Source organism: Cherax quadricarinatus, unplaced genomic scaffold (assembly GCF_038502225.1).
Source record: "Cherax quadricarinatus isolate ZL_2023a unplaced genomic scaffold, ASM3850222v1 Contig553, whole genome shotgun sequence".
Classification (NCBI taxonomy): Eukaryota; Metazoa; Arthropoda; class Malacostraca; order Decapoda; family Parastacidae; genus Cherax; species Cherax quadricarinatus.
The window spans coordinates 127,909-147,675 of record NW_027195579.1 but is presented as its reverse complement, the minus strand read 5'-3'; the positions used below and the strand labels follow the sequence as shown (position 1 = coordinate 147,675).

The 19,767-nt window shown below is 40.2% G+C and overlaps 1 protein-coding gene across 1 annotated transcript in view; it reads right to left on the bottom strand.

Annotated features, from left to right (window-relative positions):
- LOC138851419 (cell division cycle protein 16 homolog) overlaps nt 1-19,767 on the bottom strand; it is a 37,526-nt gene that overhangs the window by 5,374 nt on the left and 12,385 nt on the right. The window contains exons 4-8 of the mRNA XM_070080518.1: nt 15,090-15,315; nt 11,843-11,922; nt 9,122-9,211; nt 5,892-6,201; nt 2,575-2,734 (exon numbers count right to left, since the gene is read on the bottom strand). Coding sequence (XP_069936619.1) covers nt 2,575-2,734; nt 5,892-6,201; nt 9,122-9,211; nt 11,843-11,922; nt 15,090-15,315 — 866 coding nt within the window. The remainder of the gene's footprint in view (nt 1-2,574; nt 2,735-5,891; nt 6,202-9,121; nt 9,212-11,842; nt 11,923-15,089; nt 15,316-19,767) is intronic.

Genomic DNA, 19,767 nt, shown 5'->3' with positions numbered 1-19,767 from the left:
CACCGCACCTCTGCTCCTCACTGGGTTTATTTTGCATTTCCTCCCATATCTCTCACTCCATATACAGTGGAACCTTGGTACTCAATCTTAACCCTTTGACTGTTTCAGGCCCCTCTCTGAAACTGTCATTCTATGTCGCCAAATATTCAAAAAAAAAAAAATTATTTTTTCTTATGAAAATGTTAAGATTATTTTTCTGAGTGTTTTAGTCCAAAAAAATTTTTTTTGCCATCGGTACTTACCGAGATATAGAGCCGTGAAGTTTGCAGAAAATGAGCCGCGTATGGCAACAGCGGCGACTGCCGCTCACCCGGTAAACTTTAGTTTACTTGTAATTGAAGGTTTTTTGTTTTTTTCACTATTTTATTTTTTCACATAACTTATGTGGCCTATGAGACCAAAGTAAGGTGCAATGTATATATATACACTCGTTGTATACAACACAATAAGCACACAAACAAAATTATCAATATATTGTTTACAAAACTTGTTTACAAAAACAAACAATCATCCTCCTCCTCCTCCTTCTCCTTCTCCTCCTCCTCCTTCTCCTTCTCCTCCTCCTCCTTCTCCTCCTCCTTCTCTTTCTCCTCCTTCTCCTCCTCCTCCTTCTCCTCCTCCTTCTCCTCCTCCTCCTCCTCCTCCTTCTCCTCCCCCTCGTCCTCCTCCTCCTCCTCCTCCTTCTCCTTCTCCTTCTCCTTCTCCTTCTCCTCCTTCTCCTCCTCCTTGTCTTGTGTGGGAGTGTGTGGCTTATAATTGTTTTGAGTCAGAAGTCGGCAGCTGTCAAAGTGACATATTGTCTCATTAGTCACTCCCCCTACCGCCTGTCAAAACAATGGGGTCGGATGCTGCTTCCCCTCCTCCATTCTATCTAATTATCTTTCTCCCTCATTCTATATCTTTCAATCTGTCTCTCTTTCTATCTGTCTGCCTATCTCTGTCTCACAGGTACACATAAATACAAGTATACATAGTGTAAATTACCTAGGATAACCCAAGAAATCCAGACAAAGTGCTATACTCTGCTTGAAGATGTAAGTAAACATGATGACACAGTCTTGTGGCTCTCTCTGAGACAGAGAGCTAGATGGACAGACAGGGAGCTTGACAGACAGACAAATAGACAGACAGAAATGTTTGTGTACCAGCAAAAACAAAGGGAGGGTGATGGTCATGTAATATTACCCTCCTTTAGGCTCATCAAAGTCAGCTCTTATCAGATGTCATCTCCCCTTATCTTGTCACTGTCATGGGGTGGACTTTTTTTTTCTTGCTTCAAGGGAACAATATTATTACATCTTCTTCTTCCTCCTCCTCCTCCTCCTCTTCTCCTCCTCCTCCTCCTCTTCCTTCCCTCCTCCTCCTCCTCCTCTTCCTTCCCTCCTCCTCCTCCTCCTCCTCTTCCTCCCCTCCTCCTCCTCCATTGCTTTTGGTCTCAAACTCCTCCAAATCATGAAATTGATCTTCACTGACACTTCCATCTGTGTTAGAGCATCACTTGGGAAGAGAAGAGTCCCAGATTTGCTGGGGAATCACATATTTCTTACCCCTAGACATGCTGAAAAAGGACAACTGAAATGGCATTCCCACAATGCACCACTGGCTCCCCGATTTTTTTTATATGGTGCACACTGACCATGGAGACCCATTCTCTCACATGTGGGCCTACCAGCTTTCTCCTGCTTGATTTGAAGCTGCTAGAATTTATGCGTATAAATACGTCAGAAACATTGGCTCGTAAGACGTATTTATACGTCGGAAACAGTCAAAGGGTTAATCCATTCCAGAAGGCTGTTCGAGTGCCAATCCATTTGAGTTTTGAGTAAATTTTTCCCAACTAATTTTCCTTTTGGTCAGCTGTTATCACTAATCTTCGTAGGCCCCATAGTGACTTTTTTTTTTTTCAACAAACTGGCTGCATCCCACCAAGGCAGGGCGGCCCAAAAAGAAAAACGAAAGCTTCTCTTTTTAAATTTAGTAATTTATACAGGAGAAGGGGTTACTAGCCCCTTGCTCCCAGCATTTTAGTCGCCTCCCACAGTGACTTATTTATACAAATATATTCATATATTTATACAAATATATTTATACAAATATTTTCATATAGTCTGACTTGAGTCCTGGAAATGGGAAGTACAATGCCTGCACTTTAAAGGAGGGGTTTGGGATATTGGCAGTTTGGAGGGATATGTTGTGTATCTTTATACGTATATGCTTCTAAACTGTTGTATTCTGAGCACCTCTGCAAAAGCAGTGATAATGTGCGAGTGTGGTGAAAGTGTTGAATGATGATGAAAGTATTTTCTTTTTGGGGATTTTCTTTCTTTTTTTTGGGTCACCCTGCCTCGGTGGGAGACGACCGACTTGTTGAAAAAAAAAAAAAATAAAAAAAAAAAATAAATAAAAAAAATCCAAAAAATGTGAAAAAACACAAAATAGTTTACAGTGAAGTTCTGGCAGGTTGCGTTTGTTTGGTTGAGTGCCGAACTTTGTTCAAATAAGGCGCTACTCCAGTACCAAGGTTCCACCACATGTATACATATACACACACGCATACAAGCACCGTTACTATACCTGTTGATGGAAGTGAAGAGCCTCTTCGTATTTCTGTAGTTTTCGACAGTTATGAGCCAGGTTATTTAATAAGGCCGCCCATTTCTCTGGTACGACCACAACACCACTCTCTTCTACTAATGCCACAGCGCGTCGCAAGTATACGTCCGCTGACACATATCTGTTGACACAAGATTTTCTGATCACAAAATAGGATAGTCATGTTTAATTACATTTATTCAGAACATATAAAATAGTCCCTGTGCTCTAAATAAGGAATGGGATGTTACAGTGCTGCACTCTGAAGGATGAGTGAGGATGTTACAGTGCTGTACTCTGAAGGATGAGTGAGGATGTTACAGTTCTGGAGGTGGGAAGTACAGTACCTGTACTCTGAAGGATGAGTGAGGATGTTACAATTCTGGAGGTGGGAAGTATAGTACCTGTACTCTGAAGGATGAGTGAGGATGTTACAATTCTGGAGGTGGGAAGTACAGTACCTGTACTCTGAAGGATGAGTAAGGATGTTACAGTTATGGAGGTGGGAAGTACAGTACCTGTACTCTGAAGGATGAGTGAGGATGTTACAATTCTGGAGGTGGGAAGTACAGTACCTGTACTCTGAAGGATGAGTGAGGATGTTACAATTCTGGAGGTGGGAAGTACAGTACCTGTACTCTGAAGGATGAGTGAGGATGTTACAGTTCTGGAGGTGGGAAGTACAGTACCTGTACTCTGAAGGATGAGTGAGGATGTTACAATTCTGGAGGTGGGAAGTACAGTACCTGTACTCTGAAGGATGAGTGAGGATGTTACAATTCTGGAGGTGGGAAGTACAGTACCTGTACTCTGAAGGATGAGTGAGGATGTTACAATTCTGGAGGTGGGAAGTACAGTACCTACACTCTGAAGGATGAGTGAGGATGTTACAATTGAAGGATACTCTAATTACACTGGCACACACTTGACAAGACGGCAATCTAATATATATAATGGTGAATGCGTTTGCTTCTCTGGGTCACTCTGCCTCAGCTGGAGATGGTGTTTTCTGTCCTAAATTCAAGTGAGATACACAGGATTTGGCATCATTGCTCAATGTCTTCCACAGAAGAAATTAAAGGTATACAGAAATCACTGTAAATGCAACCATGTACATAGCCCAGAACCTAGCCTGCTGCAACAGCAGGGCCCGACCATATTGTACATTTTTTGGGCATAAAGTGCTGTACTTCCCATCTCCAGGACTCAAGTCCGGCCTGCCGGTTTCCCTGAACCCCTTCATAAACGTTTATGAACGGGTTCAGGGAAACCGGCAGGCCGGACTCGAGTCCTGGAGATGGGAAGTACAGTGTCTGCACTCTGAAGGAGGGGTGTTAATGTTGCAGTTTAAAAACTGTAGTGTAAAGCACCCTTCTGGCAAGACAGTGATGGAGTGAATGATGGTGAAAGTTTTTTCTTTTTCGGGCCACCCTGCCTTGGTGGGAATCGGCCAGTGTGATAATAAAAAAAAAAAATAAAGTGCTGTGCCCAGGGATCTCCTTTAACCTTATTCTTTGTGCCCAGGGATCTCCTTTAACCTTATTCTTTCTGAAAGTTATTAACTAGGCAGTTTTGTCTACACATCAGTTTTACAAGCCCAGCTCTAAGGCAGGGGCGGGTAAATTTTTTAGTTGTTTAGGTAAGACACATATGCAACAGTTAGGTATCTTTTATTTCGAAACGTTTCGCCTACACAGTAGGCTTCTTCAGTCGAGTACAGCAAAGTTGATAGAAGCAGAAGAGACTTGAAGACGATGTAATCAGTCCATCACCCTTAAAGTTTTGAGGTGGTCAGTCCCTCAGTCTGGAGAAGAGTATTGTTCCATTGTCTGGAATAACAACCTGTCGGTATTTTATACCATTTTATTGTTCAAACTTTTTAGTGCTATCAGCTGGGAACTGTACTTGCCTGATAATGCTTGTCTAACAGCTCGTGTTTTCAACAGAGGAAAATGAACAAAGTTTTGCTCATTAAGTTGCATATACGTAAGTATGTGACTTGATTTTGGGGAGGCCACATGAAAACCTTCGGTGGGCCATATGTGGCCTGCGGGCCACAGTTTGCCCACCCTGATCTAAGGTATACTACCACCCCCAGGATGCCACCCAAACCAGTGAACTAACACCCAGGTACCTGCCTATTACTAGGTGAACAGGGGCAGGAGGCTTAAGAAACATGCCCATTATTATTATTATAATCAAGGGGGAGTGCTAAACCTGTAGGATTATGCAGCTCCTGTGGTGGGGAATGTGGAAGGTATTCAGGCTTAATTCAGGGAACTGGAGTGCAGATCCAATTCCCTAGATCATGAGCCCCTCACCAGCATCAAGGAGTCTTCCTTGAGGGGATGAACATGACCAGCTTTTGTACCTGTACCAGGGATTAAACCATAATCACTCAGTATGTGAGTCAAGAGTACAGTGGACCCCCGCATAACGATTACCTCCGAATGCGACCAATTATGTAAGTGTATTTATGTAAGTGCGTTTGTATGTGTATGTTTGGGGGTCTGAACTGGACTAATCTACTTCACAATATTTCTTATGGGAACAAATTCGGTCAGTACTGGCACCTAAACATACTTCTGGAGTGAAAAAATATCGTTAACCGGGGGTCCACTGTACTACTAAGTCAGTTTTTTCTAACTTAAGAAGGATCACTGCAGCAGAACTACTAGCCCATGCTAGGAAGGCCCAACTCACACTCATTCATGTACTTGTCTAACCTATTTTTAAAGTTATACGAGGTTTTAGCTTTGGTGACGCTACTCAGGAGTTTGTGAGTTATACTAAATGTAATATTCTTTGCTACCTCTCTACCGTAATAATACCTAATTAAAATTTACCACTCAACCTGTATCTAATCAAAAGTTTTGTTTTTCCAACAAATCGGCCATATCCCACAAAAAGAAAAACAAAAGTTTTTCTTTTTAAAATTAGTAATGTATACAGGAGAAGAGGTTACTAGCCTCTTGCTCCCGGCATTTTAGTCGTCTCTTACGACACACACGGCTTATGGAGGAAGAATTCTTTTTCACTTCTCCATGGAGATGTAAAACTTTATCTCTCAAAGAACAAAAAGGAATAATAATGTGACTGGAACAATACACAAATAACCCACACATAGGAGAGAGGAACTTACAATGACGTTTCGGTCCATCTTGGACCATTTACAAAGTCACACTAATTCACTCTCTTGTGCTAGCGTGACTGTAAATGATCCAAGTCAGACCAAAACATCTTGGACTGAAACATCTATGTGAGAATTATCTGTGTAACATAACTATTGTTGTGCTCACTCTTGATTGCTGAAAGCTACGACTCCGAGCTCATGCAAGACAAATGGATCTTCCGGCGCTATTTCTAAAGCCTCCTTGAAGAACTTCTCTGCAAACTTCGGGTTGTTTGTAAGGCCATATTCCATACCAATATACAACAGCGGAAGATGACAGCCTTTCATAAGCTGAGCCGCCTTGAAGTAAGCGGCCATAGCTTGGTCGTGCTCATTCTCGGCCGCAAATGAGTGGCCATATGCTATCCAGGCTGGCCCAAACACTCTGTCTAGCGCTGTTGCTTTACTCAAGTACCGGCGGGCCTGCTCATTCTTACCTAGGACAAAAAAGAACAAAAAAAGCACAATATCATAACTGGAACAATACAAAAAGTAAATATTTCAATTTATTGATTACTAACAAATAAATTTATTATTATATATCAGTCCAGTGAAGGGATTCAGGGAAACCGGTTATTTTCATACAGTCGGACTTGAGTCCTGGAAATGGCAAGTACAATGCCTGCACTTTAAAGGAGGGGTTTGGGATATTGGCAGTTTGGAGGGATATGTTGTGTATCTTTATACGTATATGCTTCTAAACTGTTGTATTCTGAGCACCTCTGAAAAAGCAGTGATAATGTGTGAGTGTGGTGAAAGTGTTGAATGATGATGAAAGTATTTTCTTTTTGGGGATTTTCTTTCTTTTTTGGGTCACTCTGCCTCGGTGGGAGACGACCGACTTGTTGGAAAAAAAAAAAAATATCAGTCCAGGGCAACTGAGCATATAAGACCTTCAAATTTACCGAAATACAAGACAGAAATACAAGACAGAAATACAAGACAGAAATACAAGACAGAAATACAAGACAGAAATTTTTTTTTTTTTTTCAACAAGTCGGCCGTCTCCCACCGAGGCAGGGTGACCCAAAAAAGAAAGAAAATCCCCAAAAAGAAAATACTTTCATCATCATTCAACACTTTCACCACACTCGCACATTATCACTGTTTTTGCAGAGGTGCTCAGAATACAACAGTCTAGAAGCATAAACATATAAAGATACACAACATATCCCTCCAAACTGCCAATATCCCAAACCCCTCCTTTAAAGTGCAGGCATTGTACTTCCCATTTCCAGGACTCAAGTCCGACTATATGAAAATAACCGGTTTCCCTGAATCCCTTCACTAAATATTACCCTGCTCACACTCCAACAGATCGTCAGGTCCCAAGTACCATTCGTCTCCATTCACTCCTATCTAACACGCTCACGCACGCTTGCTGGAAGTCCAAGCCCCTTACCCACAAAACCTCCTTTACCCCCTCTCTCCAACCCTTTCGAGGACGACCCCTACCCCGCCTTCCTTCCCCTATAGATTTATATGCTTTCCATGTCATTCTACTGTGATCCATTCTCTCTAAATGACCAAACCACCTCAACAACCCCTCTTCTGCCCTCTGACTAATACTTTTATTAACTCCACACCTTCTCCTAATTTCCACACTCCGAATTTTCTGCATAATATTTACACCACACATTGCCCTTAAACAGGACATCTCCGCTGCCTCCAACCGTCTCCTCGCTGCTGCATTTACCACCCAAGCTTCACACCCATATAAGAGTGTTGGTACTACTATACTTTCATACATTCCCTTCTTTGCCTCCATAGATAACGTTTTTTGACTCCACATATACCTCAACGCACCACTCACCTTTTTTCCCTCATCAATTCTATGATTAACCTCATCCTTCATAAATCCATCCGCCGACACGTCAACTCCCAAGTATCTGAAAACATTCACTTCTTCCATACTCCTCCTCCCCAATTTGATATCCAATTTTTCTTTATCTAAATCATTTGACACCCTCATCACCTTACTCTTTTCTATGTTCACTTTCAACTTTCTACCTTTACACACATTCCCAAACTCATCCACTAACCTTTGCAATTTTTCTTTAGAATCTCCCATAAGCACAGTATCATCAGCAAAAAGTAACTGTGTCAATTCCCAGAAATACAAGACAGAAATACAAGACAGAAATACAAGACAGAAATACAAGACAGAATTTACTGGGTTAACTGATGAAGAAATAACTGATGGAGTTCAGTGGTTAAACAATTGTCCGATGTAAAAATTTTTTTGCTACCTCTACTATGAATTTTTACCAGTTTTTTTTTTTGTAATAATATACAGTTAAAATTTGCACTCCATAACCTATGTCTAATTTTAAGGGGGACGTAAGTTCCCCGTCTTCTAATAACATGTTCATTTATCTACTATAATCTATTTATTATTTTTTATTTTTTTTATTATCACACTGGCCGATTCCCACCCAGGCAGGGTGGCCCGAAAAAGAAAAACTTTCACCATCATTCACTCCATCACTGTCTTGCCAGAAGAGTGCTTTACACTACAGTTTTTAAACTGCAACATTAACACCCCTCCTTCTTGTCCATAATTACCATCACATTTTCTTTGTCTGTTTCATAAGGTGAAGTCCAGGATCTTTCCTTAATTCATGATATAACTTGACAAATCTTCGAGGACAATTGTGTTGCAGAGACCTGAAGTAAAGAAAGATCCCGGACTTCACCTTACAAAACAGACAAAGCAAATGCAATAGTAATTATGAACAAGGTAGATTATAGTGGAAAATGAACGTGATGTTAGAAGACGGGGCAACTTACGTGCCTCTCAAGTATTGTGTAAGCATTAAGATCAGTCTGCGGGAAATGCTCATGTATGTTAGTGGCTATTTTATTAATAATACTTTATTACATGTAAGCTATAGTTTGTATACTATACAAAAAATTTTGTTTTTCCTTTTGGGCCACCCGACCTCAGTGGGATACGGCTGGTACGTTGAAAGAAAGAAAAAAGACAAAGAAATAAAAATTTTAAATGTGTTTAATAAATGTAACAATCATGGCAAACAATCTTGTTTCTACCCACGACAATCACTATTACCAGCCACCTGTTACCCCCTTTCCCATTAGTCCACTATATCGAAGATTTACTGAAGTTTTGAGTCGTGCCACCTGTTACCCCCTTTCCCATTAGTCCACTATATCGAAGATTTACTGAATTTTTGAGTCGTGACACAGTTACCATATTTTTTTTTAACACATCGGTCGTTTCCCACGGAGGCGGGGTGATCCAAAAAAAGAAGAGACACTTTTATCGTCACTCACTCTATCACCGTCTTGCCAGAGGCATGCCAATACTACAGCTCAAAAATTGCAACATATAGTTACCTATGAGATAATAATAACAGCCAACAGCAAACCAAGCAAGTGCACTTTCAGGGTACAAATCCACCAATTTATGGGCCAGCAGAAACAATGCTGCAAAGAAATATTAAGGTTAATAAAAAAGCTATACACTTGTCAAGAAAATCTGAGTATGGTAGAGCCCTCGTATCTGTGGATTCGGTTTCTGTGGTTTATTGCAGCCCAAGAATAACCCCTAATTTTGCATAATAATGGTAATAATGGCCCCAAAGCACAAAAGTAGAGAAGGTGACAGTTCTTCAAAGCCTAAAAAAAAACCCGTGAAGTGCTGCCAATCAGTGCTAATTCTCCACTTGTTATGAATTATTTATTAATTAAACTTTATCACAGATATGTAGAATTAGCAATGTGAAAAAACAGTAAAATTCCAAGTGCTTTCATGATTTCTCTCATTATCAAGGAACTTTCAAAGTTATATATGTAAACGAAAAAGAATTTCTCCATGGGGAGGTGGAAGAGAATTCTTCCTCCGTAAGCCATGAGTGTCATAAGAGGCGACTAAAATGCCAGGAGCAACAGGCTAGTAACCCCTTCTCCTATATATGTTACTGAAGTTAAAAAGAGAAACTTTTGTTTTTCCCTTTTTAGGCCACCCTGTCTTGGTGGGATATGGCCAATTTGCTGAAAGAAAAAAAATAGTAAAAAGAATTATGTATAGGGTTCGCTATTATCTACCATTTCAGGTATCCACGGTAAGTCTACGAACGTTTCCCTGCAGATAAGAGGTGACTTCTGTACCACACTTTCCGGCATATAAGACGCACAACACAAGTATCATAACAGTAAATCAGTAATCACATTCAAGGGTTAATTACCCTCTTACTTTATGGTAAAGTGCAACACAAAGTCTACCCTTGACTCTGACCTTGAGCATATAAGGTGCAGGCTCATTTTCCAAGATTTTTTGTGGGAAAAAAGAAGCAACTTATACGCTGGAAAATATGGTAAATATTCTTCTTCTTTCAACAAACTGGCTGTATCCCACCAAGACAGGGTGACCCAAAAACAAAAACAAAAGTTTCTCTTTTTAAATTTAGTAATTTATACAGGAAAAGGGGTTACCAGCCACTTGCTACAGTAAATATCGTAAACAACAAACTCAAATAATATTAAGAAAAAGTCAAAGTATTGAAACGTTATATGCAGTGGCGGCTCGTAGTGCCAGTAATACCTATACTATTGTACCGCATCAAACTTCTAATTTTAATCATTTTTTATCTCGTTTCAACAAAAAAAAAAATAAAAATTCGCTTACAAATATATTGAAAACAACATACAACAAATTTTTCCTGTAATAGATTTGTCAGTTGCAAATTATTTTAGCGTAGGGTTGATGAAGTAATGTGTCTGGCAGTGAGCATCTGGGGGTACTGCAGCTCCTATGGACAACCCTTCACTGATTATATGTAAAACCTGAAGAATGAATTATGGAGAGAGTTGACGTATCTTGATAACTGGGTCTGTGTTGGCTCTAAGTTTATTCAGGTACAGGTACACATAAGTACAATCATCATACACAGTAACATGCAAAATAACTACTGTGAAAAGAATAGTGAATTTCCAAGCACCTGGAAATTCACTATTTTTCACAGTAGTTATTTCTGCATACTGTGATATCATGTTTCCTGTGATCTTATTACACATAGTAACATATGTGTAAACTGCAAAGGATAGCACCAAAAAAGTCTCTATCAAAAGCCTTACTAAGATCCAAGTGTTGCATGTGTTTTATTCGTCAGGAAATACACATGGTACACTTGATGGCTGCCATCAAATGTTACCATAACACCATATGCAGGATGCTGACTTATATGTGTCAAGTGTTCCACTGTTTTTGTTCATAAAGCATCTGAATTAAACGCAGTATCTACGATTCATGAAATTGTAATAACACGATTGTAAACACGGTGGAGGTTTTCAGGGGACTTGAGCTAAAGTTCATCGTGGCCACACTAGCAGGATATTCATCTGTGGTGGAGGGGTAAGCCAGTGGAAGGCCTTGCTCAGATGACCAAAAGCTCCAGCTGTGGGTCATCATATGACTAAGACCTGCACCAGGAAACACTTATCCAGTTTCCTGACAAACCTTACCTATCGTTCACTCATGTCTTAGCAGAAGGGTGCTGACACTACAGTTCAGGTGGCACCCCAAACTGTAACATCTTTATTTGTCCTTCAGAGTGCAGGCACAGTATAGTACAAAATCTGACACTAACTGTTTAGAAGATACTGAAATTGAACAAGAATCCTGAGAAAATCAAAGTAACACACAATGAACTCTTTCTTCTTTCAACACACTGGCTGTCTCCCACTGAGGCGGGGCGGCCCAAAAAGAAAAACAAAAGTTTCTCTTTATATATTTAGTAATGTATACAGAAGGGGTTACTAGTCCCTTGCTCCTGGCATTTTAGTTGCCTCTTATGACACACATGGCTTACGGAGGAAGAATACAATGAACACTTACCATAATATACAGACTTTACTGTCCCATAAAAGACATCAGGTTATATAAAAATAAAACAAAAAAGAATCAGAAATTACAGGCCAAGAAAACACATCTGTCTCCCGCCCAGTAGACGGAGTTTAGCACTTAGCCCATTGAGTTTAGCACTTAACATTAAACAAAAAAGGTTGAGATACAGATGTATTGCAATATCAAGTATAAAGTCTTTAGTAGATACTTACTATTAGACTGCTTGAGTTCCACTAGACAAGAAACATGTATAGGCAGACAACCAGTGTGATACGGATCTTTCTTCAGTACTCTGCAAAGAAATTCCTGTATGTTATATTATGAATGATTCAGTGAATCACTATAACTTATATGCATCTTTCTCACTACAAATCAAGGGCCTTCTGGCTTAAACTTCGTATCCAAGAACTTATTTGTTTTTTAACACACCAGCCATCTCCCACCAAGGCAAGGTGACATAAAAAAGAAAAACAAAAGTTTCTCTTTTTAAATTTAGTAATGTATACAGGAGAAGGGGTTACTAGCCCCTTGCTCCCGGCATTTTAGTCGCCTCTTACAACACACATGACTTACAGAGGAAGAATTCTGTTCCACTCAGCTCACACATTGAGGTCTGGGGTTCGATCCCTGGTATGAGGGAAAACATTAGGAGGTACAGTGGCACCCTGAGTTTCGAACTTATTTCATTCCAGATGGCTGTCCAAGTGCCAATACCGAACAAATTTGTTCCCATAAGGAATAATGTAAATTAAATTAGTCCGTTTCAGACCCCCAAATTATTATTATTATAATCAAAAAGGGGTGTGTGGACCAGGTGTTTACAGTGAAACATATAAGTGAACAGTATGACAGGGTGGATAGGGGGGCAATGTGGCAGATGTTGCAGGTGTATGGTGTAGGAGGTAGGTTAGTGAAAGCAGTGAAGAGTTTTTACGAGGATAGTGAGGCTCAAGTTAGAGTATGTAGGAAAGAGGGAAATTTTTTCCCAGTAAAAGTAGGCCTTAGACAAGGATGTGTGATGTCACCGTGGTTGTTTAATATATTTATAGATGGGGTTGTAAGAGAAGTAAATGCGAGGGTCTTGGCAAGAGGCATGGAGTTAAAAGATAAAGAATCACACACAAAGTGGGAGTTGTCACAGCTGCTCTTTGCTGATGACACTGTGCTCTTAGGAGATTCTGAAGAGAAGTTGCAGAGATTGGTGGATGAATTTGGTAGGGTGTGCAAAAGAAGAAAATTAAAGGTGAATACAGGAAAGAGTAAGGTTATGAGGATAACAAAAAGATTAGGTGATGAAAGATTGAATATCAGATTGGAGGGAGAGAGTATGGAGGAGGTGAACGTATTCAGATATTTGGGAGTGGACGTGTCAGCAGATGGGTCTATGAAAGATGAGGTGAATCATAGAATTGATGAGGGAAAAAGAGTGAGTGGTGCACTTAGGAGTCTGTGGAGACAAAGAACTTTGTCCTTGGAGGCAAAGAGGGGAATGTATGAGAGTATAGTTTTACCAACGCTCTTATATGGGTGTGAAGCATGGGTGATGAATGTTGCAGCGAGGAGAAGGCTGGAGGCAGTGGAGATGTCATGTCTGAGGGCAATGTGTGGTGTGAATATAATGCAGAGAATTCGTAGTTTGGAAGTTAGGAGAAGGTGCGGGATTACCAAAACTGTTGTCCACAGGGCTGAGGAAGGGTTGTTGAGGTGGTTCGGACATGTAGAGAGAATGGAGCGAAACAGAATGACTTCAAGAGTGTATCAGTCTGTAGTGGAAGGAAGGCGGGGTAGGGGTCGGCCTAGGAAAGGTTGGAGGGAGGGGGTAAAGGAGGTTTTGTGTGCGAGGGGCTTGGACTTCCAGCAAGCATGCGTGAGCGTGTTTGATAGGAGTGAATGGAGACAAATGGTTTTTAATACTTGACGTGCTGTTGGAGTGTGAGCAAAGTAACATTTATGAAGGGATTCAGGGAAACTGGCAGGCCGGACTTGAGTCCTGGAGATGGGAAGTACAGTGCCTGCACTCTGAAAGAGGGGTGTTAATGTTGCAGTTTAAAAACTGTAGTGTAAAGCACCCTTCTGGCAAGACAGTGATGGAGTGAATGATGGTGAAAGTTTTTCTTTTTCGGGCCACCCTGCCTTGGTGGGAATCGGCCAGTGTGATAATAAAAAATAATAATAAATAAAAAAGAAGTGCTAAGCCACAAGGGCTATACAGCTCAGACCCCCAAAAAAGTACCCCCAAAAATACACTTACAAACGCACTTACACAAATACACTTACATAATTCTTCGAGTTGGGAGCAGTTTGAAACTAGGGTACCACTGTATTTCGTTAAGGCACCTGCTGTTAATGTTCACCTAGCAGTAAAACAGATACCCAAGTGTTAGTCGACCGGTGTGGGTCGCATCCTGGGGACAAAACTGACCTTATTTGCTCGAAATGCTCTGCATAACAAGGGGCTGTCTATATACAGTAAAACCTTGGTATGCAACCTTAATTCATTCCAGAAGGCTGTTCGAGTGCCGCTCCATTTGAGTATCGAACAAGTTCTTCCCAACCAATTTTCTGTTTGGTTGGCTGTTATCACTAATCTTCGCAGGCCCCATGGAGACTTATTTATACAAATAATACAAAAACAACACCAAAAAATGTGAAGAAACACGATATAGTTTACAGTGAAGTTCTGGCAGGTTGTATTTGTTTGGTCGAATGCTGAGCTTTGTTCGAGTAGGGCGGTGGTTGTACACCAAGGTTCGACCGTAGCACGATGTCAGCTACGGTCTGTACGCCTTGTACATAACCATTATCATCACTATTATAGTAGAACTTGTTATATTTAAGGCACTGATTTATGAAAAAAATTTTTTTTTATCAGACTGGCGGTCTCCCACCAAGTCAGTGTGACCTGAAGAAGAAGAACCCAAAGTTCTTCTTTTTTTTATATTTAGTAACATGAAAACAATCAATAAAATTATGACTTTTTTTTCTTGTTTATTAAGGCATCTTCCTGTGATCAAAAAAAACCATTGGAATATCCAGAGAAATGTTATTTGAAAATATTGAAGGTAAACATATAGAAAAACAGTAATGGAAAATAAGAAACGACTCATGAAATCGTAATAACACAACTGCAAACCACAGAACAGGTTGGGTTTGAAACCATAATGGGCACAGTTGAAAAGTTAAATGCTGACCCCAGAGCTTTACAAACTCATCTCTACACTTGAAGGTCACAAGAATTACATTACCTAAACAAAAATCAATTTTTTTTTTCATATATACTAACTCTTGCAATAAGATCACAGTAAACAGGTGATATTACAATAAACAGAACAACAACTGTGAAAATAGTGAATTTCCGAGCGTTTTTATTATTTCTTACAGTTCCTTCATAATGTGAGAAATTATGAAAATACTTGGAAGTTTACTATACTTTTTACAGTGGTTGTTCTGCATACTAACTCTTGCGTTAATCGGTAACACTGAGCAAAATTGCAGTTATAGTAGAGTTTTTCGGCTTGCGCCGTGATAAAGTCGGCATTAGACGCCAGGGGAGCTGCTGGCTGCGTCAGCGGCTCACTAGGAGAGCTGTATTTATTCACTCTCGTTTCGTACACGGCCAATACTATTGCACTCTCTGCCTCACTGCAACTCTGGGAGAGTGGAAGGGACGACAGGAGATCCTTTTCTGCAAGAAAAACAAGAACCCTCACTTTAAAAAAATAATTAGTTTTGATACAAACATTTTAACTTTTAAAAAAGATTTACAAAATACTGTACAGTGGACCCCCGGTTTACCATCAGCTCCCAATGCGACCAATTATGTAAGTGTATTTATGTAAGTGCATTTGTATGTGTATGTTTGGGGGTCTGAAATAGACTAATCTAATTCACAATATTCCTTATGGGAACAAATTCGGTCAGTAATGGCACATGAACATACTTATGGAATGAAACAATATCGTAAACCGGGGGTCCACTGTATTTTCTAATGCATAGCCTATCCTCACTTAGCGACGTACTCATTTGGTCTTAGGAACGCAAGATTTAAAGAACAAAAAGGCAGAATACCGTGACTGGAACAATACACAAATAACCCGCACAAAGGAGAAAGAAATTTATGACGATGTTTCGGTTCAACTTGTACTATTAACTGGTGTGTGATTAGTTATTAATTAAAGTCAGACCAAAACATCATCATACCTTCTCCTATGTGTGGGCTGTTAGTGTAATGTGAAAGATAGATATATATATTTCTATATATATGTATATATATCTTTCTATATATATTTATATATGTATATATATATATATATATATATATGTATATATATTTTTATATATATTTATATATATATATATATATATATATATATATATATTATATATATATATATATATATATATATATATATATATATATATATATATTCCAACACCTCGGCCGTCTCCCACCGAGGCAGGGTGACCCAAAAAAGAAAGAAAATCCCCAAAAAGAACATACTTTCATCATCATTCAACACTTTCACCACACTCGCACATTATCACTGTTTTTGCAGAGGTGCTCAGAATACAACAGTCTAGAAGCATACACATATAAAGATACACAACATATCCCTCCAAACTGCCAATATCCCAAACCCCTCCTTTAAAGTGCAGGCATTGTACTTCCCATTTCCAGGACTCAAGTCCGACTATATGAAAATAACCGGTTTCCCTGAATCCCTTCACTAAATATTACCCTGCTCACACTCCAACAGATCGTCAGGTCCCAAGTACCATTCGTCTCCATTCACTCCTATCTAACACGCTCACACACGCTTGCTGGAAGTCCAAGCCCCTTGCCCACAAAACCTCCTTTACCCCCTCTCTCCAACCCTTTCGAGGACGACCCCTACCCCACCTTCCTTCCCCTATAGATTTATATGCTTTCCATGTCATTCTACTTTGATCCATTCTCTCTAAATGACCAAACCACCTCAACAACCCCTCTTCTGCCCTCTGACTAATACTTTTATTAACTCCACACCTTTTCCTAATTTCCACGCTCCGAATTTTCTGCATAATATTTACACCACACATTGCCCTTAAACAGGAAATCTCCACTGCCTCCAACCGTCACCTCGCTGCTGCATTTACCACCCAAGCTTCACATCCATATTAGAGTGTTGGTACTACTATACTTTCATACATTCCCTTCTTTGCCTCCATAGATAACGTTTTTTGACTCCACATATACCTCAACGCACCACTCACCTTTTTTCCCTCATCAATTCTATGATTAACCTCATCCTTCATAAATCCATCCGCCGACACGTCAACTCCCAAGTATCTGAAAACATTCACTTCTTCCATACTCCTCCTCCCCAATTTGATATCCAATTTTTCTTTATCTAAATCATTTGACACCCTCACCACCTTACTCTTTTCTATGTATATATATATATATTTTTTATTTTTTTTATTATCACACTGGCCGATTCCCACCAAGGCAGGGTGGCCCGAAAAAGAAAAACTTTCACCATCATTCACTCCATCACTGTCTTGCCAGAAGGGTGCTTTACACTACAGTTTTTAAACTGCAACATTAACACCCCTCCTTCAGAGTGCAGGCACTGTACTTCCCATCTCCAGGACTCAAGTCCGGCCTGCCGGTTTCCCTGAACCCCTTCATAAATGTTACTTTGCTCACACTCCAACAGCACGTCAAGTATTAAAAACCATTTGTCTCCATTCACTCCTATCAAACACGCTCATGCATACCTGCTGGAAGTCCAAGCCCCTCGCACACAAAACCTCCTTTACCCCCTCTCTCCAACCTTTCCTAGGCTGACCCCTACCCTGCCTTCCTTCCACTACAGACTGATACACTCTTGAAGTCATTCTGTTTCGCTCCATTCTCTCTACATGTCCGAACCACCCCAACAACCCTTCCTCAGCCCTCTGGACAACAGTTTTGGTAATCCCGCACCTCCTCCTAACTTCCAAACTACAAATTCTCTGCATATATTCACACCACACATTGCCCTCAGACATGACATCTCCACTGCCTCCAGCCTTCTCCTCGCTGCAACATTCATCACCCATGCTTCACACCCATATAAGAGCGTTGGTAAAACTATACTCTCATACATTCCCCTCTTTGCCTCCAAGGACAAAGTTCTTTGTCTCCACAGACTCCTAAGTGCACCACTCACTCTTTTTCCCTCATCAATTCTATGATTCACCTCATCTTTCATAGACCCATCCGCTGACACGTCCACTCCCAAATATCTGAATACATTCACCTCCTCCATACTCTCTCCCTCCAATCTGATATTCAATCTTTCATCACCTAATCTTTTTGTTATCCTCATAACCTTACTCTTTCCTGTATTCACTTTTAATTTTCTTCTTTTGCACACCCTACCAAATTCATCCACCAATCTCTGCAACTTCTCTTCAGAATCTCCCAAGAGCACAGTGTCATCAGCAAAGAGCAGCTGTGACAACTCCCACTTTGTGTGTGATTCTTTATCTTTTAACTCCACGCCTCTTGTCAAGACCCTCGCATTTACTTCTCTTACAACCCCATCTATAAATATATTAAACAACCACGGTGACATCACACATCCTTGTCTAAGGCCTACTTTTACTGGGAAATAATTTCCCTCTTTCCTACATACTCTAACTTGAGCCTCACTATCCTCGTAAAAACTCTTCACTGCTTTCAGTAACCTACCTCCTACACCAGACACTTGCAACATCTGCCACATTGCCCCCCTATCCACCCTGTCATACGCCTTTTCCAAATCCATAAATGCCACAAAGACCTCTTTAGCCTTATCTAAATACTGTTCACTTATATGTTTCACTGTAAACACCTTGTCCACACACCCCCTACCTTTCCTAAAGCCTCCTTGTTCATCTGCTATCCTATTCTCCGTCTTACTCTTAATTCTTTCAATAATAACTCTACCATACACTTTACCAGGTATACTCAGCAGACTTATCCCCCTATAATTTTTGCACTCTCTTTTATCCCCTTTGCCTTTATACAAAGGAACTATGCATGCTCTCTGCCAATCCCTAGGTACCTTACCCTCTTCCATACATTTATTAAATAATTGCACCAACCACTCCAAAACTATATCCCCACCTGCTTTTAACATTTCTATCTTTATCCCATCAATCCCGGCTGCCTTACCCCCTTTCATTTTACCTACTGCCTCACGAACTTCCCCCACACTCACAACTGGCTCTTCCTCACTCCTACAAGATGTTGTTCCTCCTTGCCCTATACACGAAATCACAGCTTCCCTATCTTCATCAACATTTAACAATTCCTCAAAATATTCCCTCCATCTTCCCAATACCTCTAACTCTCCATTTAATAACTCTCCTCTCCTATTTTTAACTGACAAATCCATTTGTTCTCTAGGCTTTCTTAACTTGTTAATCTCACTCCAAAACTTTTTCTTATTTTCAACAAAATTTGTTGATAACATCTCACCCACTCTCTCATTTGCTCTCTTTTTACATTGCTTCACTACTCTCTTAACCTCTCTCTTTTTCTCCATATACTCTTCCCTCCTTGCATCACTTCTACTTTGTAAAAACTTCTCATATGCTAACTTTTTCTCCCTTACTACTCTCTTCACATCATCATTCCACCAATCGCTCCTCTTCCCTCCCGCACCCACTTTCCTGTAACCACAAACTTCTGCTGAACACTCTAACACTACATTTTTAAACCTACCCCATACCTCTTCGATCCCATTGCCTATGCTCTCATTAGCCCATCTATCCTCCAATAGCTGTTTATATCTTACCCTAACTGCCTCCTCTTTTACTTTATAAACCTTCACCTCTCTCTTCCCTGATGCTTCTATTCTCCTTGTATCCCATCTACCTTTTACTCTCAGTGTAGCTACAACTAGAAAGTGATCTGATATATCTGTGGCCCCTCTATAAACATGTACATCCTGAAGTCTACTCAACAGTCTTTTATCTACCAATACATAATCCAACAAACTACTGTCATTTTGCCCTACATCATATCTTGTATACTTATTTATCCTCTTTTTCTTAAAATATGTATTACCTATAACTAAACCCCTTTCTATACAAAGTTCAATCAAAGGGCTCCCATTATCATTTA